The 26,742-nt window shown below is 38.0% G+C and overlaps 1 protein-coding gene across 5 annotated transcripts in view; it reads right to left on the bottom strand.

The window, feature by feature from the left end:
• The window catches only part of LOC131427498 (regulator of gene activity), an 80,419-nt gene that overhangs the window by 37,781 nt on the left and 15,896 nt on the right, over positions 1–26,742 (bottom strand). For all 5 annotated transcript variants that reach the window (XM_058590731.1, XM_058590735.1, XM_058590734.1 and 2 more), the window contains exon 3: positions 12,579–13,139. In XM_058590731.1, the coding sequence (XP_058446714.1) occupies positions 12,579–13,136 (558 nt within the window). In that variant the 5' untranslated portion in view covers positions 13,137–13,139. The remainder of the gene's footprint in view (positions 1–12,578; positions 13,140–26,742) is intronic.

The raw sequence follows: 26,742 nt of genomic DNA, 5'->3' as shown, positions 1-26,742 counted from the left end.
TCGGTTGAAGAGAAGTCTGCAAAGACCCGAACGGCTGAAGTATACTCAAAAGTTGGTAGTTTTTTTTCAGGCAGCCTTCTTAATCAGCTGTAATTAGTTTTAAGATGATTTAAAATGCACAATTAAACGAATAAAAAAATTTAATCTTGTATTGAACTAACGGCAAATTTGTTTTGTTCCAAAATTCATCTGTTAGAATTTGGTCACATGCAAGCCTTAAGGCCAGGTTCCTCCAAACAGTGTTTAAAACACCTGAAAATTTTTTTTTCAATAAATTTCTAGAAAATACTTTTAGAAATTATATAGAATTAGTCCCTAGTACACGCGGCCGAGAAGTTGGTAGAAAACAAAGGGGAACGGTGCGCGTCCAGACACGATTAGTCGCGAATGAAAACTTTGATCGGTTTTCTCTCGAAACCGCATTTTTTTAACTGGGTGTCACTCGTATTCCAAAACTTTTGCACGTATCAACATGAACCAAATACATCCAACAATATTCATTGTTATTTAAAAAAGTTATTACATGGAGAGAGTACCGTACCTAACAAATAAACAGTCGATTACACTTGACCCAGCGGTCCTCCAACTTTTTGAAACCCTTCGGAAAAAAAGATTAGTCAAGACCTTCAAAATAGGTTTCCGTTTCAGCAATAACCTCAGCATTCGACAAAAAACTTCTTTGAAAATAGATAATAGTCGCTGGGGGCCAGGTCAAGAGAATATGGGGGATGATGGACCAATCTGTACCGCAAATCATTCAATTTAAACGTAGCTTTAAAGCATGAACGCTCGTGCGTCTTTTTCCATAGATTTATGAAAACTAGAACTCGAACTGGAGGCTTGCTCTCAAAAAAAATATACACGGTTCGAAACTATTATCAATTAAAACTGCAAGAAAAGAGTCGAAATGGCTGCCATTTTGTTTTTACTCAGTGGAAATTTTTAATTCTAGTTCCGACTATAGCCTATTCAAAACAGAATATGAAACTGGTTTGCTTTTTGCTTTCCGATTATTGGTTTTCAAGAAATGATGACACCCACCAGCAAATCGAACAAGTTTAAGCAGCGGCCATATTGAAGTTCAGAGCCGCCATATTGAAGAAAATAGATTTTTTTTAGAGTATTATAAAGAATAATTTCGGAATATTGTTTCAACAATAAGTGGAATTGAAAAAAACACGGTTTTTGGAGGAACCCAGCCTTGAACTGCAGTTTGCTGGATAAGTATAAGTATGCCTAAATGAACATTAGATTAGGGCCCAAGTGCAAATTGCAGTATCTCTTTGTTTACTTTTTCTTTCAATTATTATGGAATATTTCTGTATTTTTCGATAATTTTTTCAGTGTAGATAAAAATACGATAGTTTTAGTAATTATTCTCTGCAAATAGTTAGGGAGAAGGATTGCTAAGTGTACCGAAATAATCGAAAGAGAAAGTAAACAAAGAGAGTTTGTCATTTACACATAGGACATATATTCTCATGTTCATCGAGATTTCCTTCGGATACGTTTTTAACCCGAACAGAATCCACGAATAAATTCTCAAAGAAAAAAGGAAGTTGTTTTGACGTGAACAGCTTTTGCTATGGCTGTCACTTCTGGTTCTGAAGATATAATGATATCAACGACGTAACCGACAAAACGCATTGTTTTTATATCACACAATTTTTTTCGAAGTGAGCTGAGTCTAAGCTCGTTTCGAAGCTACTAATGAGTTGTGGATCAAGTTCAAAAAGTAAATGGCTGTCACTTCCGGAGATACAATGATATAAGTGTCGTAACCTATTAGCCGCACATTTTTCATCGACTGAATTATCTCGAAGACGACTCAACGAATTTCAGAAAACTTAGGATTTTTTTAAAGATAGCAATGTTATTCAAATTTGGAAAGGTTATGGCGAACATTCCCGGTTCAAGAGATGACAAACCCCAGTGTCTTTTGATGCACAAAAATTTCTCGGATATGAAAGAAGGTCAAAATTCATTCTTGTCAAAAACAGGTATTCGAAACTGTGTATTTGTTTCCAAAAAACAAATACACACCATAGGCTTTTTTACCTCTTGCCAAGCAATAGGCATTAGCATGAGAGCGAAAACCAATGACAGTATATCGACCTAAAATGTCACAATAGAGTGTGTTGGAAGTTTTGAAGATATTTTCGAAAAAATATACCGAAACATTCGTGGATAGCATGTCTTGATGATTTCAGATCATAAATTATGGAATATTAAATGTGCGATTTTAAAAGTACCTATTGTTATTTATCAACAGCGACATGTTGAGTGACATAAAGTTTCATAATCAATCACATGAAACAAATAACACTCAATACAATGAAGAACAATCGTGAGATAATTGAGTTTTCAATGTCCAGTCAGAGTCCAGTCTGGAATTCAAATGCAATGAAAATATTCAACTAGTTTTGGCAATCAATTCATGGCATGGCATTCAGTTGCAGCATTTCATATTTGTGGATAATCATAATAAGTAAATATATGATATTTCACGTTTTTCGTTTGATTTATAAATTTCCATCATAACCGGTTATTAGCGACGAAATACTTTTGCAGTATGTGATACAACTTTTTCGAAATCATCACTAAACCACAAAATATACACATTTTAGTCTATATTATCAATTGTCAGTCTAACTGTAACAACTCAAATACTTTTTATACATAGATAAAACTATTTGCAAATATGCACGCACGAGGCATTTCACGTGGACCACGAAAATTTGCTAAAAACTGCTTATACCGGATTTAACAACTTTCCGACGAGGAAGTTTTCTTCACGGCCCGAACCATAATAGCTAGAACATACTCAAATACTTCGAATGTTGAAGAATCGAAACGTCCATTGAGTCAGAATATCGCTCCAAAATGTTCCATTCACGATAAACCCATTTAAACTCTTGTATTCATCAAGCCGTCAGTACGAAGCTACATCTTGAACTAAGAGTTCTTGTCTTTTAAGTAGCTTTCACGTCGTTTAACCGAAATTCAGTGCATCAATCTCCGAGTAAAGTCTAACATCAAAATGAGAACAAATTGAAATCTGATTATGATAGCAACATCAGATTGAAATCCTAATATGATATCGACTCATTCAATTTTTAATTAATATCACATTATGTTATCATTTTGCTGTTTGAAGGCAAACGTTTTATGAAACTCAAAAAATGAAAATATTAAAATCAACAACTTAGTTAATCCATTGAAATTGAGCAAATTTCAAATGGCAACACAAAAATACAAAGTTAAGTTTCAATGGAAGAGCAATTTCGACATATTGTGCCCGGTATAATTATGACAGCCGTTTAGAAAGTTTTTTATAAGTTGCACAATTGTTATAGTTACTCCCGTTTTACACGACGATGTGAAATTTTTTGTAGAGCTTCTAGTGAAACATTAATAAGTTGGTTATTTACTGCACAATTGTTTTAGATGTACTGAAAGTTGTTCTACAGTGATTTTTTCGGTAGTATTGTGTAACTTAACAGTGATAAGTTGCACAACCAAGTTTATGATATATTTCTAAACATATCTAACATAAATAACATTTCTAAATCAATTGTATAACATCTTGAAAGTTCAATAAGTTACATTTGCTACTTGGGAAATGCTTAGAATTTCATATAGTCACTAACGCTAGATACTATGAGAAGTATTTTATCAATCATCTAATAGATCTTGGAACTTTAATACACTTTTCTAAAGAAACCGTCTAACTAACTTCATAATTTTGAGTCACATGACTAATTCTGCACCAAATGATTGTAAATTATAAGTCTACACAAGAACTAAAAATTTACTGAAAAGATTCTGGTTCTATCTGTGGTCAGAAGCGAGATAATCGTTCATTGTCCCAATTAGTCGAGAAAACAAATGATCTGGGATACCTTATTACCGGATTCCTAATCCACGTTCCCTGTGTTGTAGAAGACTTCACTGTAAAACGTTCGGTCTTCAGAGCCTCTAAATTCGTATTTCAAAGTGATTACATGTGCAAGTTTTGTGAGATCAAGTAGATAACTCAATTTAATGTTATAATGTTCGAATGCTACAGCTTTGGATATGAGAAGGACAAAGAGAACATTTTCATACTGTGCTCAAATAGCCACACTGCTATTCACGATGGATGCGGGATGGAAGCGACGCAACGAGTGTGCATTGACAGAAATTACCTGCATACAACTTTGTGAAAAAACACTGATTGTCATATAACCGAACATTTTCCATCTCCTTATAGCTAGCACTTACAGTCCATAGCAATCGCAAAAATTTCGCTTTCCAAATCACCTAAATTCGAAACCGGATTCTCTCCGCGATAGTGTGGCGATTGCATGAAATATTTTTTCTTGCTTGCGACTAATGTGGAGATTGCATAAAATCTTTTTTCTTGCTTGCGAGTAATATCGCCTAAATGTACACTATCCCGGACCTTTTTGGACTGTTCTATTTTTACCTTTTGCTCGTGACGTGTCATTTCGAGAAAATATATATCATATTAAGTTCTCAAAGTGCTTTTACTGAGAGCAAAACTAGTTTCCAGTTTGATGTCACACAGCATTCTTTTTTGTTGCTTTCGATTTGGAACTTTTAACCGTTTAACCCGACCAAAACGATAGCAAATTAAGTAATCGATGTATACGAACAGCCCAACATCGAATTGAGTTTTCTTTTTGATCTCACACTCTACTCGGGTACTTGGTTGGATGTCAAACGGTCTACCCGACCTCTGGCCAGACCAGTTGAGTAAAACTACCAAAACTACTTGGTTGGTCATTTGAAGGTTTTGAACCTCAAAGGGCATCCGTTTTGTATTGATCATTTTCTTATGTTTTACGTGTCGTCTTCGACTCATCAGTGCATTCGCAGTTTATGTTGAACTTGTAATGCCACCTCGTGATTCAACATGAATCGCTAAGCAGTTCAACATAAGCTGCTAATGCTTTGATAAGTCTAAAACGAAATGTTAAACCCTTGATTATTTGGCAGACTAAAATGCTTGGAATGGGAAATTAACATTGAAGATCATTTTCCATGGATATCCGAGAAGCCGAAGCATAGACAACCAGTGAAACAACACAGTATTCAATTCAAATTGCTGGCCCTGAATATTGAAAATATATATAGTTTCAACCAGTGTGGGTGCGAAAATATCTCTAATCTAAGCTGCATGTGTTTAAAAACTAATCAATTTTAATGTAGTTCTATTAAATTTTCAATTGTATCCCTTTAGAGGGAACGTAGATGCTCCACATGAAAAACTATTCCAGAATCATGAAACGAGCTCCAGAACTGTTACAAAATTGTTCACTATTGATTTTCCGCCTAATAATAGTAGTTTTTTCAACGCAATATGCGGGTGAAAATATGCTACGTCAAGTTCAAACATCACATATATATTCAAGCATTATTATGTAAAAAATGCTTGATTATAACGATCACCATAAACCTAATAGATTGGGCAGGCAAACTAAACTGATCGGTCGTAATGTTTCAGTTTGAAAATTTCGCAACCACTCCAAATAGGGCATCTCATTAGCAAATGAAATGTTTTCGTGCGTCTGTACGACCTACCACATTTGGATCTCATATCAGAAAACGTTATCCAACCAATGTTTGGTGAGCTGACCGCGTGGATTATCATTTGTTTATTTTTTCAAACACTGAAACCCCGCTGTCGTCGTCGTCGTCTGCCTCCCCTTCAGGCAAGGGCACGCAGAACGCTGTTACAATGCTTACCGTGTGTAGGTTTAAAAGCAATTCCGTTTTGATTCAACTGATTTTGACATATTAGTGTGCAACAATCGACGACGATCGTACGCCGGTTAGCAGAAACATTAAAATTGCTAATAATACGCGAACTATCATTAGTGATTTTTCCACGCTCGTCTCCGGCGCCATCGATGCATGTAGGGATTTTATTAGCGGCTACAGGTAACATTGATACATGTAATTACCATAATTTCCCAACGTGAGGCGATGTAAAATCATGGATGATACTCTGCATCATACTTTACTGTTTACTTGTGTAGAGCTGTAACAGCGTCCATGTCTACACTTTCACCGACGTGAACGAGTCGGCAAGTAAGGCAAGCGATTAACTAAGTTATATGAGATCCCGGAGTTGAAACGGGGTTGCGTTTGCTGATACTGATGCTTCGAATGCTCGGGTTTATGATCAGCATCGTGTACGTCTGGAGTCAAGCAAAATTGAATATCAACAATATACATTTGTATGACAAAGATATATTCTTGCATTACTCGTGCACAATTAATGACATTTTGTCCATACTCAATCAGAAATAGATTGAAAAAATAGACTAATGAAAAAGTGAAAATGAAACTTGCGAAAAAGTGCCTCCCCTGAGGTAGGACTCGGACAACGTTAACCTGGTTCACATCCGTGAAACTGTACGCTGAACATAAGTACATCAGTTTTCTCGTCAAACTCAGCTGATGTTTAATTGCTCTACGACACGATTGTGCCAGCATAACAATCTAATAAGTTTCCGATTTAGTTCTATAAAATCGATAAACTATTGTGGTTAATCATTTCAGCTCACTTATGCTAGTTTGAAGGTTACTGTTGAGTCATTGAGAATTGGAAGTTTAAAGGGCTGTTTTCTCAGTGATGACTAAACCGATTCCAACAAGTTCAAAACTCAAATGAACAAGTTCATTATATCAAGAAAAATTTGGTTTAATTTGTCTATGATCTTATTTGTGTGATAATACAACTAAGTTTACTATTTAAATTAACCGTATTAGTTTTATTTCATACAAACCATGAGCATTTTTTCTCCCGCATACAAAGTTTGTGCGCATTTTATATCAGGTGTACAACTTTGCTTCCGCCGTTTTCCGATAGGAGGCTGTACCGGTTGAGGCTGGTCAAAATACATAGATGATAATGCCTTTAAAGTGAGTGTGTACACTGTCTAACGAATTGTCATCGGCGTTTCAATGATAGTTGCTCTTGTTTTCGTATTATTCACGCTCAAAAATGTCTTTTTATGTGTCCAATTCTCGCCATTTGCGGGAAGTTTTACTTTTCTGTTACAATTCGAAAAAAAAAATGCAGCTGAAGCGCATAGAATGCTCTCAGTAAAAGAACGTGTCGGGAGTAGTTTCAACGTTTTAAAAATGGTGATTTCGATGTCGAAGACAAACATGGTGATGGAGAGAAAAAACCTTCAAAGATGAACTAATGATTTACTACGAGCTCTTAACACATGGATCAATAAGTCCCGAGACTAAAGCAGAGATGGCGCTCGTAGTAAACCAGTAACCACTTCTTTCTAGAGTACTAACCTTTGCTTAAAACGGGTCAAAATTTTTAGTCGTTCCAACCAGAAACAGCTGAGTTATCGAGGTTGGAGTAAAGTCGTTTTGTAGTTTGTTTAAAAAATGGAAAAAATCGAGTTTAGTGTTTTGATAAAACATTGTTTTTAAATGGGTAAAAACACCGTGCAAGCGAAACAATGGATTGAAAAATGTTATCCGGACTCTTGTCCATCAAAAGCAACGATTTGTCGGTGGTTCGCCGAGTTTAAACGTGGTCGTACCGACACAAATGACGCGAAACGCTCGGGTAGACCTGCGGAAGCCGTTACACCGGAAAATGTGAGTGAAGTGACAAAAATTATAATGAAAGATCGTAAAGTGAAGCTCCGTGAGATTGCTGAGATGACACAGATATCATATGGAAGTGTATTTACTATCCTTCATGAAAAATTGAGCATGAAAAAGGTTTTTTCCAAGTGGGTGCCGCGATTGCTTTCGATGGAACAAAATGCACCCTGCCACAAGTCGATGAATACAATGGCGAAATTGAACGAATTGGGCTTTGATCTGCTTCCCCATCCCCCATACTCGCCAGATTTAGCCCCCAGTGACTACTGGCTCTTTGCTGATCTTAAAAAATGCTCCAGGGAAAAAGATTTGGCTCAAATGAGGAGGTCATCGCTGAAACTGAAGCTTATTTTGAATCGAAAGATAAGTTTTTTTTATAAACATGGTATTGAAAAATTGGAAAAACGTTGGAACCATTGTATCACCCTAAAAGGTGATTATGTTGATGAATAAAAAAAAATTTTGCAAAAAAAATGTTGTTTCCATTGTTAGTCTCGGGACTTATTGATCCATGTGTTAAAACCGGGTGAAACCATCACAGGAAATCACTACCGAACGCAACTGATGCGCCTTAGTCGCGCGCTAAAAGAAAAGCGGCCACAATACCAAGAGCGACATGACAAAGTCATCCTCCAACACAACAAGGCTCGGCCTCACGTCGCAAAAGTGATCTAAAAGTACCTGGCAACGCTGAAATGGGAAGTCTTACCCGACCCGCCGTATTCCCCAGATGTCGCTCCTTCTGACTTCCACCTATTCCGTTCGATGGCACACGGCTTGGCAGATCAACATTTTCAACCCTTCGAAGAGTTGGAAAAATAGATTGTCAAAAGAGTTATAACTATACATGGGATTCCATCCAATCTTGCATGACACAAGATCAGAGCATACCAATTGAAGCTTCAAATCGTTTTATGGCACTTTCTGTCGTAACGTAACCGACAAATCCCAGTGCTTTTTTTTATTGCGCCAAAATTACGCAGAGATGCCTGCTAAACTTCACAGTCAACACAGACACCGCTCGCTGATGCACTGAACGGGTAGCACCAAGTTCTTCAATTCAAAACCACTGTAATTAATTATTCAATGGGTTTCGAATTGTTTTCAAGCTGATTTAGGAAGAGAGCTTTGTTAAGTTCATATGAGTTTAGCGAAGTATAAAAAAAAATCTGTTACTTATTAGAAACTAATTTGCAACAAATCATTTAAATAAACTTAAATATTTGAGCCAAAAATTCAAATTTATCGTAACTAATGAATAACTAAGTACCCACTGGGTTTCAATTTGTTTTCAAAATTATTTTAGAGGGGAGCTTCGTTGAATTCATATGACTTTGGCGAAGTGCTCCAAAAATGAACAATAAATGCAAAACTACCGTAACTAATTAGCAACCTATTAAAAACAAATTGCTCACTGGGCTACGATTTGTTTTCAAGCTTATTTATAACGTGTGCTTCTTTATCTTCACATAAACTTAACGAAGTACTGAAAAAAATGAGCAACAAATTCAAAATAACCGTTACTAATTAGTAACTTATTAGCAATAAATTATCCACTGGATTTCAATTTGTTTTTTAGTTTATTTAGGAGGGGTGCTTCGTTAAATTCATATAAACTTCGCGAAGTACTCAAAAAAATAAAAAATAAATCGGCAACAAATTAGCATCAAATTGTCGACTAGGTTACAATCCACTAGGCTTCGTTAACCTCATAACACATGGGCTGAAAAGTCTCGGACCTAACAAATTAACTTTTTCCATCAACGCCTTTCATTCCAGCGCCGCTCTAACATTTCAATACCACTTTTGCTAAACGATTTATCTTTTGTCTCAAAATAGGCCTCAGCGATAACCTCTTCATTCGTGCGAAATTTCTTACCGGCGAGCATTTTTTCAGGTCTGCGAACAGCCAGTAGTCTCTTGGAGCTAAATCTGACGAATACGGTGGATGTGGGAGCAATTCGAAGTTCATTTCATGTAGTTTTGCCATTATTTTGATTGACTTGTGACACGGTGAATTGTCTTGATGAAACAAAATTTTTTTCTTTGCCATATGTAGTCATTTCTATGCAATTTCAGCTTTCAAACGCTCCAATAATGGTATTTCGTTTCTCAAGATAGTCGATAAATATTACACCCCGCACATCCCAAAATACCGAGGCCATAACCTTTCCAGACGATTGTTGCGCTTTGGACGAGGTTCGCCAGTTGCAGTCCACTCAGATGACAATTATTTTGATTCCGGAGTGAAGTGTTAAATCCATGTTTCATCAATTGTCACATATCGACGCAAAAATTCCGGTTTGTTACATGGCCAAACGCTGCTCAGAATCATCAACACGTTCTAGTTTTTGGTCAACAGTGAGCAAATGCAGCCCACTTTGAACAGAGCTTTCTCATAGTCAAATGCCCATGCAATATAAAACCAACACGTTCTTTTGATATCTTTACGATGTCAGCTAACTCACGCAACTTCATTTTTCGATCATTCAAAATCCGAACGTCCACTGTGTTCTGCAACATCGGTGCCTCTACGACCACGATTGAAGTTAGCAAATCAACGTTTTATTGTTGTTTCTGGTGGAGCGGAGTCTCCATAACACTTTTCAAGCCATTGCTGTGCTTTAACGCTATTTTCCCCATCAAGAAGCAGTGTATTATTAAAACACGAAATTGTTTTTGATCCATTGTTCTGAAAATAACAAAAGTAGCGTCATTCTCAGCACACTAACTCAAAAACTAATGAATAGAATATCATGAAATTTGAACAGCTGTCTTTTGAAGATTAGTATTAACTGCAAAAAAGGTGACTGCAATGAAACTTGCGCCATCTATGTGTTAGGCCCGGAACATTTCAGCCCATGTGTTATGAACACAGCGAGTTACTCGAAAAAAAAATGGGCAGCAAATTCAAAAATTTCTATAACTTATTAGAAACAAATTATTCAGATCTTTGTAAAATGCTTTGGATTCTGAAAAGAAACGAAGGTTGCCATTGTTCCAACATTCAACGCAGTTGACAATTATTTCCACGGGCAAAGTTCCGAACAAATCGGTTGCTTCTCGTTTGGCGAACTACGCACAAAGTAAATCTACCACATGTTTGTGTGCCCTTCCCTACAGCGCTAACGTTCCGCACCGAGTCGTGGCACCCATGATGTTGAACGTTGTATGTATTAGTGACGACACTTATTCTGATTGAAAACTTATTCTGGTTGAAAACCGATTTTATAAAATCAAATCAATGTATATGAGGAAATATAATTAATTCCTTGCTTGATTCTATGTAGGACACTGAAAATAATAGATCAAAAATTCAGAAGAGTGATTCTAACGTCTACAAAATTACCAACGTATAAAATTTTAAAGGTTGACTACATCATTTCGGATTATCATTTTTCGGGCGATTGTATGTATTTTTCCTATTACTCGCACGCAAACGACCAGCAACTGAAGGATGTGATCGTTGGATTCATTTCAGGCTTTCAGTAGGTGTTATTTTCTACGATATTGATACACCGTATGCTGACTTCATTTGCATTCGTTTGGTGCGAAAAGTGCACAATCTAGCAAATTATTTTAGATTTGCGCTAAACTGATGATTTTTACCTTTGATTTGCAAAGAAAGTAATCTTGATAGTTCTTTAGATGTCATTCAGAGCCGATAGAACGGCTAATTTTGCATAATGTTCCCCATCGTTGTCCACTTTTCGTTTTCTTTTCCTCCAATGCAAACAACCAGAAGCTGAATGATGCAATCACTTTTGTTTGCGCACAGAAGAACTAGTTGTTGTTTTTTCTGCGTTTGAGCTTGAGGAACGGAATCTCATATTCGCCATTGACTGAAGCACCGACTGAATAATGCCGGGCGTAGTTCCACTGTCTTGGCGTAGATGGCAGCCTGCGCACCCGATGTGACTCCGTTCACGGATTATCATTGACTAAAGCTATCAAACGTGAAACAGGGTCTATTTATAGATTCGGTTGATTTGAACGTTTCGTGTTCGCACTATTTGTTTTCGTAATATTTCGTGGTATTAATAACAATCTTACATCTTTTTCCATTCGTTTCGTGAAAGAATTAGAGACAATACACAAACAGGGAAAACGTTGTTGAGAAATTAAATCTGGAGTAATTCCGTTACACTTTCGTGTTGTGATATTTTGAAAATGCACCCAGGTGAACATAGTAAAACAACACGTAGTCCTACGTCAAAAATTAAAATAAATGAGTAACCGATTCAACACTACCGAAACTATTTAGCAACAAATTGGCAACAAATTATACTCTTATTTTCGTTATCATCGGCGATAGGTGCTTCGCTAAGTTCATTTTCAAGTTTTTTTTCCACCACATCTTTTACTGAACTTCAAGAGGAATCTTGAACTACCTGTTTGTGATCTTTTTCACTATATAGAAATCCAATCTGGTGGTTTATTTTTTCTTTTGTTAACAGTGAAACTTTCGTTGTACTGATTTAAGATACAAAAAACCGTAGATTGAACTATCCCCAGTTTCCTACCGATGGTACGATTTTACGCCAGCGCTGTTCTTCCAACTGCATCTTCACTTACACGATGTAAACATTACACATTAAACTAGTTTCAATCAAAATTATAATTTAAAATACAGAAAGGGAAGAAAATTACAGCCATTTAATAGTGATGCAACTTGATTCCGTACACTCTTTATGGTCATTCTGTTTCAACAGACTTCGCAACCAAATCTACATCAGCAATTGCATTGCTAGTTCGATGATCCTATTAACAACTAGAGAGTAACTAGTAATAATACCCAAACCAACGTTGTCCGTTCAATTTTCCATTAAATGCATTCGCAATCGGAGGTCAGTTCGAAGCACAACGTGAACTCCACCAACTAATCTGTTCATATTATATTTCTATTTCTACTGCTACTTCTAAGCGTCACTCACCATTGTCGTTCCACTAAGTGCCGGCAATGCCCTTCGGTCCGCGAAACCTCGTTGTCCACCGAAGAGGTTATTCCTCGCGTTCGCCGCACTGGACGCCGATGAGTTCGAGGAGGAAAGCTGCTGGGATCCGTTGGTGCTAGCACTAGAGGTAGCTGGGTTCGCACTGCTTCCGCCAACCACACTTCCACCGCTACTGGAACCACCACTCGACGCTCCACCGTTTCCACCGTTTCGTGCGCCAGCGCCACCCGGCGACAGCTGCGGGGGTTGATTCTGGCCACTTTGGCCCACCGATTGCTGCCCCTGCTGCTGCTGCTGTTGTTGCTGCTGCTGCTGTTGTTGCTGTTGCTGCTGCTGCTGCTGCTGCTGTTGCGAATGAGGTGGTTGACTCGATCCGAAACTTCCTGCTCCCGTTGCTGCAGTTGGAAACATACCAGACGTTGGTGTGACATGGCCCGATAATGAGCTACCGAAGCCACCCGCAGTACCTCCTCTCCCACTCAACGATGCACTACTTGGTATACTTCTCGGAGGCTGTTGGAAATTCAAGTTTGCCATAACCTGCCCAGAGCGAATCGGGTTTTATTTTCGTGGTTTCGTTTCGGGCAGCATCATCGAGGTTGTTGTTGTTGTTGTTGTCGATACCATTGTCATGGCATGAATCGAAGCAGAACGCATATGAAAAGAGAGAAGAAAATAGAAGAGAACATGAATTAATGCACTTCTTCTCCAGATTCGTTTGTTTCATCGCATCGCAGTAAATACATGATTCACAAATACACCGAGGGTGTCTTCCGTTGTCTTCGACATCAAGTCAAATACCAAAGCTCCATGCCCTCGTGAGTTCCCTGGGGACTGGGGTTTACAAACAAAAATATGAAAAGAAAAAGAAAAAACAGCGGAACGGGACCGGCAAAAAAACAGTAAAGAATTTTCTTTCCCCTGAACAATGGGACTTCGACATCACTTTGTGTCGGCAATATTCTTGAGCAAAATTATTGTTTAGTGTAAACCTTCTTAGGTATTGGATCCAACCGCGCGTCAAAAACCGAGAAACGGTAGAATCACAATTACAACCTGCCTGGAATTTAAATTCTGCTAATCATGCATAATCGGAACCAGTAGAGGCCTTTACTTCGATTGGAGGCAGGCCTTGGTATTGGCAGGCAATAAAATTGGTGACAAATGATATTGCATCGGTCTTAAAAAGAAGTGCATTTAACACAGCTTTTTCGATGTCTCTTCTTTCTAAAACCAGTGGCATTCGATTCGGGGTATGCTAAAATGTTCACACGCAAATGTTCGTTCAAACTCCGCAGTCTAACCGAATGAGCGAAAGAGAAGAACCGATACCGGTTTCGGTAATCGACGACCGTATCGACGGGGTTGTGAGAGAAAGGGGTTATGTAGGACATTTAAATTGCAATATTTACAACAGTTTCAATTGAATTTCCGAGCGCCGGCCTAGCGCAGAAGCCTCTCGGTAAAGTTGGTTAAAATTTTCAAGCAAAGATTAAAGTTAGTGCGATATACAAGCATTTTATAATCACACGGCCTGAAGGTTATTATTTTGTGTTGACATTTTGATATTGATTGTTTCCCCCACATTGACCTAGTGCAATTTGCTACACTTGAAGTTCGCTAGTTTATGGTCAATAATTAGGTACTCTGTCTCCTTAGCCTTCTAGTACAATGCTACATGATATTTTTACGCGGATTTCCGAAGTTACGTGGACTTCCGAAGTTACGCGAATTTCCGAAATCACGTGTTGTTTTTTACACCAATTTACAGAGTTATCCGCTTTTCATGTTTTGTCTTAGAAATGAATAAAACGTCGAAATCTAATGTTATCCCGAACTCACCAACCCTTTTTTTAGATTACACCAGATCTCGACGTTTCATGTGTCTATCTGAGAAATTTGGCATAAAAAAAATCGATTTCAAGAACCTCAGTCGACATAAAAAAAAATTTGCTTAAGTCTTGTGGATTTAAATCCATACCATTTTCAGTTAGTACCAACCTTCAAAAGATACGTGTATAAATTTGACAGCTGTCTGATTATTAGTTTGTGAGATATTGCATTTTGAGTGAAGCTACTTTTGTTATTGTGAAAAAAATGGAAAAAAAGGAATTTCGTGTGTTGATGAAACACTACTTTTTGATGAAAAAAAGTGCCGCCGATACCAAAAAAGTACGGGTGTGTAATGTCAGAGACATAACTGGATGTCGTGAATACGAATACGACACGCTTTATTTATGCTTCCGAATTCAACTACCGATTCGAATTCGGAAGCATAAATAAAGCGTGTCATATTCGTATTCATGACATCCAGTTATGTCTCTGACATTACACACCCGCACATTTTAATGCAGGCGTTCCCTGATGAAAACAAACCAATCTCATTTGCATTTGTGTTTGTAAGTGAGCTTTCAGAAATCCTTATTCGGCATAAAATTAGTTTATTTGTCTGAGTTAGTCTAGATTGATTTGCTTGATCGATTGTTCGAATTGTGCAGCTTTCCCCTCTTTCATTACTAGAATTTTAAACGATGCGCCTAGACTAAATTACAGATTAGTTACAATAAACATTCTGAAACGCAATTGAATATTATGAAATAAGCAGTATAGTTCTTTATAATAAAATAATGGTGACTCTGAAAAGAACTTTTTGTGAAAGCGTTCGTGATGAAGAGTGACGAGCTGAGTTAGTTCAGCACACAGACTCGGAATTCTAAACCCATATTCCGAAACTAAGCTCTGAAACTTGAAGACGATTTTTCGCCATGACTACCAGAATGGGTTGTGTAGAGTACAGTAAAGTAAAATTCCGCATAATTCTTTAGGAGTATTATTATGGTTCTAAAAAGAACCGAATAGATTAAGTCTGGAATAAAGAACTGCTGGACCCTGAGTTCAAAAACTAAATTTAGAACCAATACCAGACTCAGAATCCAGTTTCAGCACGCAGGCTCTGCATTCTAAACCTATACTGCGGAACTAAAATCTGAAACTTGAACTTCTCGTTATGACTACCGAAAAGCAAATGAGAGTTGCGACCTGAGCGTTTGAGGTTTTAACCACGCAGAAGGTGCACTCTCCGTCGCTGCTGGTTGAAGGTTTAACTCCCACGGTTTCTGCTTCCATCGAACGCACGTAAAGAAATTATCGATTTTCGACCACGGTTCCCCTTTTATACACAGTCAGTTGAAGATATGTGCCTGACTACCTCAAAATCGTCGTCCTTGCACGAAAAACCCAAGCGAAAGTAAATAGTTTTCCGCATTATTTTCAAATTTTGAAAAAACTTAATTTTTGAGTTGTTTGTGGTTATCTCACACTGTTCAAATTATTATCCTAAATTCCTGATCATATTTTTGATGGAATGGTGAAAGAATTATGTTGCTATCATTAATACAAGTCGAGATATTCACGATTAAGTTCTGCCCATTCTTCCATATGGCTAATTTTGAAAAGGCACCCCATAGTAAAGTAAGTCGTATTCACGACAAAATGGCTTGATGAGTGTTATCCAGATTCTGCACCGGGCGAAGCAACAATTCGTAAGTGGTTTACAAAATTTCGTACTGGTCACCGAAGACGATGAACGCAGTGGACGTACAAAAGAGGCTGTTACCGATGAAAACGTGAAAAAAATCCACAAAATGATTTTCAATGACCGTAAAGTGAAGTTGATCGAGATAGCTGACACCCTAAAGATATCAAAGGAACGTGTTGGACATATTATTCACGAATATTTGGATATGAGAAAGCTTTGTGCAAAATGGGTGCCGCGTGAGCTCACAATCGATCAAAAACAACAACGAAATCCCTGGTGAACGACCAAAAATTAAAGCCGGGGTAAAATAAATGATATCAATAATAATAACAACGAATTGATGATTCTGAGCAGTGTTTGGAGCTGTTATATCGAAATAAAACCGATTTTTTTCGTAGATATATAACAATGGACGAAACATGGCTCCATCACTTCACTCCGGAGTCCAATCGACAGTCAGCTGAGTGGACTGCACGCGATGAACCGAACCCAAAGCGTGGAAAGACTCAACAATCGGCCGGTAAGGTTATGGCGTCTGTATTTTGGGATTCGCATGGTATAATTTTCATCGACTACCTTGAAAAGGGAAAAAACCATCAACAGTGACTATTATATAGCGTTATTAGAGCGTTTGAAGGACGAAATTTTTAAAAAAACGGCCTCATTTGAAGAAGAAAAAAGTTTTGTTCCATCAAGGCAATGCACCGTGTCACAAGTCGATGAAAACCATGCTGAAATTAAACGAATTGGGCTTCGAATTGCTCCCTCATCCATCGTATTCTTTAGATTTGGCCCCAGTGACTTTTTCCTGTTCTCAGACCTCAAGAGAATGCTCGCTGGTAAAAAATTTAGAAGCAATGAAGAGGTGATCGCTGAAACTGAGGCCTATTTTGAGGCAAAGGACAAATCGTACTACAAAAATGGTATCGAAAAGCTGGAAGATCGCTATAATCGCTGTATCGCCTCTGATGGCAATTATGTTGAATAATAAAAACGAATTTTGGCAAAAATGTGTGTTTCTATTAAGCTAAAGAATTCGATGATGTACATTGCTTGAAAGCATTATATTGTGCCTTAGCTCGCTCTACGTTCGAATACGCCTCGGTTGTTTGGTCACCGTGCTACAATAACGATATCCAACGCATTGAAGCAATTCAACGAAAATTTGTTCGATTTGCCCTACGTCGGCTTCCTTGGAGAAACCCTTGGAACCTTTCGAGCTACCATGCCAGATGCAAACTGATTGATCTCGATTTGTTATCTGTCCGTCGCGATGTCAGCAAAGCTACTTTTGTGGCTGATCTACTCCAATCAAGAATAGACTGCTCCAAGTTCATACAGCATTTACAAATTGATATCCATCGCCATAATCTTAGAAACTATTCTTTTCTTAGGAACCCCTTATGCTAGAACTAATTATGGATACAGCAAGCCTTTTGCCAGTATGTGCCGAACATTCAACCACTGTTCCAATTCATTCGACTTCAATCTATCACGAAACGTTGTCAAGAAATTGTTCCTAGGGTTACTATCTAATTAGTTTTAGTTTTAGTTAGTTCAGATATGCTATGTTTTAGTGAAATGTATTATTTCGATGATTGTAATCTGTTGATGCAAAAGATGAGGAGGTTTTATGCCTGTTGGAGAGCAAGTTTGACAGAAACTAACTCCACCGGCTCCAGCTTGAAAGCAAATCGAAACGCAGTGGATAATTTGTTGCTTATTAGTTGCTAACTAGTTACACCCTCCTTAATAAACTTGAAAACAAATCGAAACCTAGTGCGAACTTGGCGAAGTAATCCAAAAAAATTTAACTAAATAGCAACAAAATCAAAACCACCGTAACTAATTAGCAACAAGTTATCCACTGGGTTTCGATTTGCTCTCAAGCTTATTTAGAAGAGGTGCTTCCTTAACTTCATTTGAACTTAGCGAAGTACTCAAAAAAATAAAATAAATCGAGCAAAAATTTACCGTAACTAATTAGCAACCAACTATCAAATGGGTTTCAATTTTTTTCAAGTTTATTTGGGAGGGGTGCTTAACGAAGTACTCAAAAAATAAAAAATAAACTGACTAACAAGTTCAAAATTACTTTTAACTAATTAGCAACTAACCAGCAACAAATTATTCACCTATTTGCATTATCATCGGCAAAAGGTACTTCGCTAAGTTCATAGAAAATAGTGAGCGGTTTTTTCCAACAGGGATTACTCTAATGTCTGAAAGTTGTTTGGCAGTGTAAACTTACGTCTCTACTCAGTATTGTTTGGCATATCATTACGAATATAGGTTAGCTTCAGAACAACGCTCCAAATCGTGGAATTTTTTTTTAATCTGTGTTCAATCAAAACTGTTCATAGCGCAAAACTCTCTTCTGTGATGGAGCGCATTCTCGATTAAATGCATCCCGATAAATGTACTGTTTGGTGCGGTCTATGGGCTGGTGGAATCATCGGTCCTTATTTCTTTAAAAATGAGGAAAGACGACGCGTTACCGTGAATGGAAATGGATACAAAAGCATGATCAATGAATTTTTGTTCCCAAATCTTCAAGATATGGATGTGGACAAAATGTGATTTAAACAGGATGGTGTTACTGTGCGCCCGAAGCAATCAACTTATTGTGGATAAACCAGCAACGATTGATGCTTTGGAAACCAATATTCAACGTGGCATTGCTAAAATACACCCTCAAATGCTTGAAAAAATGGTCGAAAAATAGACCTTCAGAATGACCTTTGTGAAAAATAGTCGTGGCGGCCAAATGTCCGAAATCATATTTAAATAAAACAATGCTGGTCGTATTTTCAAGAAAGCACGATCCCGCGCAGCTTCAGCTTCATATGATGGCAAGAATGATCCAACAGTTTTTGACTTTCAAATACCTCGGGGTGTGGTTTGATTCCAAATGCACGTGGGGAGGACACATTAGGTATCTGATAACAAAATGCCAACAAAGAGTAAATTTTCTTCGAACAATAATAGGATCTTGGTGGGGTGCTCATCCGGAAGATCTAATAAAATTGTATCAGACAACGATACTTTCAGTGATGGAATATGGATGCGTTTGCTTTCGTTCCGCTGCCAACTCTCATATTATCAAACTTGAGCGAATTCAGTATCGTTGTTTGCGACTTGCCTTAGGCTACATGCATTCGACACATACAATGAGTCATGAAGTTCTGGCGGGAGTTCTTCCATTGATAGATCGTTTTTGGGAGCTTTCATCGCGACTGCTAATAAGATGTGAGGTACTGAAAGGCTGGCTAAACTTCAATCTCAAACAAGATTCATGACAGTATACTTTAACCATATGTCACAGGAAATCGACCCTTTAAGATATATTCCTATCCGTGACAGCCTCCTAAATGTCCCTGACTCAACTTTATTTTTCGGCTCATACATGCAGCGCGAAGTGCGTGGAAACCCGGAACACCTACGCTCGATGGGAATCCCAAAAATATTTACAAGTAAGTTCAGGCATATTTACTCTGAGAAAATATTTCACACGGACGGATCACGAATGGAAGCGGCTACTGGGTTTGGTATATTCAACAATAATGTTTCGGTTTCATTTAGGCTTCAAGAACCTGCATCTGTTTATATAGCAGAGTTAGCAGCAGTTCATTATAGTTTGAGTGTAATCGTCACATTATCTCCAAACCATTATTTTCTCTTCACAGATAGTCTGAGTGCAATTGAAGCCATTCGCTCAAACGCTGCTGGCAAAAATGAACCTGTTTTCTTGGGCAAAATAAAACAGTGCCTGAACGTCATATTGAATAATAATTATCAAATCACAATAGTTTGGGTTCCGGCTCATTGCTCCATTCCAGGCAATGAAGGAGCCGATATTTTAGCCAAACGTCGTGCTTTTGAGGGTGAAATTAATAAGAGACCGATTTCTTTCAACGAATTCTATAGCGCGTCTCGCTAAAGAACACTTGCCAGCTGGCAAGCTTCTTGGGATAGAGATGATCTGGGACGGTGGATGCACTCAATTATTCCTAAAATATCGACAAAGGCATGGTTCAGGGGACTGGATGTGAGTAGGGACTTCATTCGTGTGATGTCCAGACTCATGTCCAATCACTACACGTTTGATGCACACCTCCTTCGAATTGGACTTTCCGAAAATAATCATTGTGCTTGTGGCGAAGGTGATCGCGACATTGATCATGTCGTTTGGACATGCGTGGAGTATCGTGATGTAATAAATTCCATGCGTACTCAAGGTAGACTATCCAATGTCCCAGTTCGTGACATTCTTGCTTGTCGTGACCTTCCTTACATGAAACTTCTTTATCATTTCATTAAGTCCATTGGAGTTCAATTTTAAATTTTATTTTATGTTAGACTGTTTTCTCTTCCATGAGTTCAACCAACAGCCAACTATATGATATTGAATAAAAGTGATGAACTCATACAAGCAAACCTGAAATAGTTATAAGATCATGTACAAAATAAATGTATTTTATTTAATGTAATTTGTAATAGCAACTCACTTGATACATACAGTGTTTAGATTAACTAATGAATACCAACATACTAATATGATATTCGAAATGTATTAGGTCTAAAGTACTATTAGGTGTACAACTTTGCTTCTGCCGTTTTCCGATAGGTGGCTGTACCGGCTGATGCTGGTCAAAATACATAGATGATAGTGCCTTTAAAGTGAGTGTGTACAGTGCCTAACGAATTGTCATCGCCGTTTCAGTGGTAGTTGTTCTTGTTTTCGTATTATTCACGCTCGAAAATGTCTGTTTATGTGCCCAATTCTCGCCATTTGCGGGAAGTTTTACTTTTCTGTTACAATTCGAAAAAAATGCAGCTGAAGCGCATCGAATGCTCTTAGAAACTTTCGGTGATGCTGCTCTGAGTAAAAGAACGTGTCGGGAGTGGTTCCAACGTTTTAAAAATGATGATTTCGATGTCGAAGGCAAACATGGTGGTGGAAAAGAAAAAACCTTCAAAGATGAACAACTAGAAGCATTGCTTGATGAAGATTCGTGCCAAACCCAAGAAGAGCTTGCCGAATCGTTGAGAGTGAGTCAGCAAGCCATTTCAAAACGTCTCGAGGCCCTGGGTATGATTCAGAAAGAAGGAAACTGGGTGCCGTACGAGTTGAAACCGAGGGACATCGAGCGCCGTCTATTTGTATGTGAGCAACTGCTTCAAAGACAAAATCGTAAGGGGGTTTTACATCGAATCGTAACCGGTGATGAAAAGTGGGTTCGATACGATAATCCTAAACGCAGAAAATCATGGGGTAAGCCCGGGCATGCTGCTTCGTCGAAGGCAAAACCGAATATTCACGGCGCCAAGGTTATGATTTGTATTTGGTGGGATCAGCTCGGTGTGATTTACTACGAGCTCATTTAAACCGGGTGAAACCATCACATGAGATCACTACCGAACGCAAATGATGCACCTTAGTTGCGCGCTAGAAGAAAAGCGACCACAATATCAAGAGCTACAGGACAAAGTCATCCTCCAACACGACAATGCTCGGTCTCACGTCGCAAAAGTGATCAAAAAGTACCTGGAAACGCTGAAATAGAAAGTCTTGTCCCACTCGCCGTATTCCCCAGATGTCGCCCCTTCTGACTTCCACTTATTCCGTTCGATGGCACACGGCCTGGCAGATCAACATTTTCAATCCTTCGAAGAGTTGGAAAAATGGATTGTTTCAGGGATAGCGTCAAAAGAGGACTCCTTTTTTCGAGCCGGGATCCGAAAATTGCCGTAAAGATGGGAGAAAGTTGTCGCTAGCGACGGACAATACTTTGAATAATACATCTGTAAGCACTTTTTCGCAATGAAGCTTTTAACTTTGAAAAAAAAAACGGCGGAAGCAAAGTTGTACACCTGACATATATTGTGGATGCCACGGCTAAGAAAAACTTATGTATATTGCCTATGAAATAAACGTATTTATGGAAAAAAAATATCTACCAACTAGAAAAAGTCGGCCATTTCATAATTGGGCGTGTATTTCATTTAAATTTTAAATTAGCAAGCTCTTAAAACAACACGCTTTCCATACAACTTAAAATTTCAAGTATCTCTTGACGCAGTGTTTTCCGTGCACATGAGTTATTGCGTACACATGAGCTGCACTCAGCTCAACTTTGAGATTTGTTGTTCTCTCTGTCACGTTTGGCTTTGTGAGAACTCGTATGCACACCTTCAGACTTCAGTGGCTTCAGTGGTTTATGCGTATGGCAGTTGAAAACAAATTGCTGTCTCCAGAGATGCTAGGTTCACGGATTAATCTGAGTATCGCAGATTCTGTGTACGCTGCACAGATTTAAAAAAAGACACAGATTAAATCACAGACTTAAAATGAGCCCCTGAAAGTATTTAAATTGCTAGGGAAAACAATGTATCCTACAGAGAGTTCAAAAGTTGCGGAAGCTTTTGTTTTTATGCTCAGGCTGATTTTTGATTAGAACACAGATTTAACAAAAAATGACCTGGCAAGCTTGGGTGTCTCAGTTGCAACGTCTGAGTGGTTTCATTGATGACATAATTGACAGATTTGCTTCTATTGTATCGATGATACGAATTAAGTTCTATAAAAAAATCCCTTCCAAAAGTGTATCGATATTTGCACACTTCTGAAGGAAACATATTGCTAAATTTTCGGGTTTAGATTGTAACGTTAGATTGATCATCACAGTTATCTGATGTTGGATTGATAACGAGTCTTACTAGTGATTAAGAGAACGCATATTCAAATTCTACTCGACGAAAGTGTTTTTTAACCCTTTCACGACCATAAGATGTGCAGGACGAAATATGTCAGTACAAGACAATATTTTAGCTATTGGGGGTGTAAATTAAGAGAACATCACCAGAAAAACATAGCAGGGTGCATAAGTTTCCTATAATTTCATGGGAAATATTTTCCCCTATGATTCTTACAAATAAATAAAAGAAGAGTTGGGTTTATTATATCGTAATTTAATTTATTGCTTTAATTGCTTCAATTATCAGAATAGTAAAATAAATAGTTAGTTATGGCATTCTACGAAACGATTTCATGTACTTGTGGACGTTGCACATAAATCATTTATTATGTGTTCTATTTTCTGTACGTCATTTTGCACACACTTTTTTAGTGCATTAAAGATTGATAGTTCTTTTTACTTATTATTTTACATTGAAATTTTATTGAATGTTACAGAAAACTTATTTTCACCTTGAAAATAAGTTTTCTTTAACATTCAATAAAAAACATCGATTTAATAGTAATTAAAGAATCTATAACGATTTTTATAGAATAGAATTGAAAGCATTAAGAAGTTATTCGTTCCTGAGCTATTATTGTTTCTCAACAATAATCCGATGGCAGCAGGAAGGTGACTGTACTGTTTGATTTTATTTTATTTTATTTTAATCTTAACATCCAAGATGGCGGTAAATTCGACTTGTGGATATTCTTTCAAATCGAGTTTGTTATATACAAGGATAACAAACTTCATATGTCTAATACCACTAACTAACCTATTCTCGATCTGTATATTTTGACACTTGTATGATCCTTCTGATACAAGCACCAATTCTAGGAATACGACAACGAGAGGAATTACAAGCGTTCGGAATAGCAATCCATTTATTCTACCTTGCAGTAAACCACTATTATCATGCAATCAAACTACCAGGTGTTCGATTTGATGACGAAATAATACACGCGACATGTTTCAATTTGTATCTCTAAGTAAAAAAGTTCACTGCGAAATCCCATTCCTGGCAAAAAAAACCAGACTATTTTTTGTGAAATTATATGAAATCCAAGGTATACGCTGCCAAGAACCATATCTCAACTCAAAGACAACATCCAACATGAAACAATCGGTCGATATGGCCGATACATTGGCCAAAACGAAGGAAAACGCCAAAAACAGGACACATTTGGTACTCAAGGCCAAAGATGGCCATTTACGCGATATCATGTTCAAAAACCTTTTTTAATCCACCTAGTGGTGTAATGATGCCTTTCTCATATTACTTATATTTGCAAAACATCACTAGAAGATTCTGTCATGATTTTTTTTTCAAACTTGAATAAAATCAAAAAATTTCTCTGGTGGCGCTCTTACGTCATCACCTTTTCAATTTGTAAACAGTTATGTCAAGTTAATGTAGATTTAAATTTGGCAACTCTGGGCGCTATACAAAATTGAACAAAGCACGCTGTGTGCTAGGCGGTGGTGTTTTCCTTTTCCGTACCAGCACATACCGATTTTGTATCATTTTGTATGACAGTTTGAAAGTTTTGTTACTCATTGCCCTATAATTTCGGAACCGGAAGTCGGATCTGTATGAAATTGCACAGTATCTTTGAGGACAATGAGAGCTTTAATTTGAATCATGATTTGTGAAAATTGGTTTAACCGTTGCTGACAAATCTACGTGAGTTCCGGTTTTCGAGCTTTTCTTCACAATTATCGGTGCTTCTGGAAGCGGAAACCGGAGACTAGTAGTCGCAAAGTAGGTTTATATACCCACTAACTAACAAGATCTGCCAACTAGATGCATTTAGCAGTAAGTTTTATAAAAATGTGCACCTCGTTTCGCCTTGGCTTGTGAAAAAATACCTACTAATCGCACTGTAATACCGGAACTGGAAGTCGGATCTGGATCAACTTTTTGGGAACTTTTTAAAGAATCTCAAGACCTTTCATTTGCATTTTAGTTTGTAAAAATCGGTTAAGAAATGTTCGAGACAATTGAGTACGCATTTTCTCATAGATTTGCACATATTGCTTTATAATTCCGGAACCGAAAGTCGGATCGGGATAAAATTCAACAGCGATCTATGGGACCATAAGACCTTTCGTTTGAATCTGAATTTGTGAAAATCGGTTCGGCCATCTCTGAGGAAATCGAGTGACATTTTTTGTCACACACACACACCTTTTCATTTATGAGCAAGTTCTCGAATTTTTCATCTAACGCTCTTCACAAGCTTCTGAACCGAATGGTTAGCAACTATTTTAAACGTCGTTCGTGTTCAATCTGGTTTGAACTTTTTCACTGTTTCACGAAGATACCTCTCGACTAGAGTCTCGACTTTTTTCAAGGGTGCGAATTTCAGGACATTGGAGCGTAATGACCAGAAGTAAAGTTGATTCCGAAAATTACTGGTTTTTCGTGTAACAGATATTTTATCAATCATTTATTTAATATCTTCATTCATTGTTTCATTAACAATGTATGACTCCGTAAATTTGCCGCAAGAGAAAACTGCCTGCCAGATCTTTTTTTTTGCAGTGAAACCTAGTGTTTATCTAGGCAACATCGTTCTCGCGATTTTTTTAATAAAAATTCGCTTTTTCCAAAGCGATGAAATACTAGTTCTCGACGAAAACTGTGTCGTTTAGGGGAAAGTAGGAGTACAGAAGGAAAGTATGCTCTTGCTTTCAGTGACAGTCTACAGTCGGAATCCAATCGCAAAGCACAATAACTCGATCGATCACCATTCCGAGGTCTGATTGGATTAAACTATTTTTGTATGTTGTGTGTAAATTAACTTTCATTTTATCGTTTCAATAATAAACGGAATAAAGTTTGATAGTTTCTATCATTTGATACCAAACTTGTGAAGCAGGCAAACAAGGAACTCCAAACTATTGATCCCTAACCGATTGCCAAAACTCCATCTTCGCTGTTTATTCGACCAAAACATAAATGTTCGTGTCGATCTGATTTGAAACTTCAGTAAGCAAAAATGGTTCAAAATTTGTTTGGCATTCATCCATGCACGTTCGGCACTTGTAAAGCTTCACATCTAACCCGACCATCGGTTTTCGTAGGGATGCCCAGAATTTCCGACGTTAAACGCAATTTTATTTACATTCTGTGCATAGTCAGACAAAAGCCGTTCTTCCTCCAGTCCTTCCCCTCCCCACACGGCATGAGTTCCGATTCCACCCAACCCGGTTTGACATCGCACGACCAGAGAGCCCGTCGGAAATATTTTACGTGCTTTTTCCATGTTCTTGATTCTCGTTTTTTTTTGTTCGTTCGCTCTTACGTCTCTTACATAATGAGGAAAGATCTCCATTTGCTTGCTGCGAATCAACGCTTCCTCTTGCGTGCGCACACCCACCACTTATCAGAGCCCCTCGGTGGTCCGTCCGTCCGTCCGTCCGTCCGTCGCGGTAGCTACGGGAACACACAAACACAGCGACGTTGTTTCGTCATTGGCTCACGTATCCCGTTCGCGCCACTATGAAGGTGTCCTGGTACATAATCACATTTCAGCGCCATCTGACAAATCCATTACCACCGAACGTGGAACATGGACGGGGGCTCTGGCAGTGCCGTGCCGGCATAAACACTCTTAAATCCTTTGCTCGGTTTTGTCACGTTCCGGCTTTGCCCACCTATGGAGAGTTATTCAAAATTAAAGGTTCGAAACATTTGTAAGCTTCGCTCGTAGAAAGACAGCTTTTCTGTTCATTTGGATTTTTATTGATAAAAAAATTTCTATACCTAGAACGAAGCCCACGCATCCCGATTTTTGTGACAATTGCACAGAATGTTTTTGGTTGAGTTTCTCTCTCTCTCTCTCTCTCTCTCTCTCTGCGT

This window comes from Malaya genurostris, chromosome 2 (assembly GCF_030247185.1).
Source record: "Malaya genurostris strain Urasoe2022 chromosome 2, Malgen_1.1, whole genome shotgun sequence".
In the NCBI taxonomy this organism is placed as follows: Eukaryota; Metazoa; Arthropoda; class Insecta; order Diptera; family Culicidae; genus Malaya; species Malaya genurostris.
This window is presented reverse-complemented; position numbering and strand designations above follow the sequence as displayed.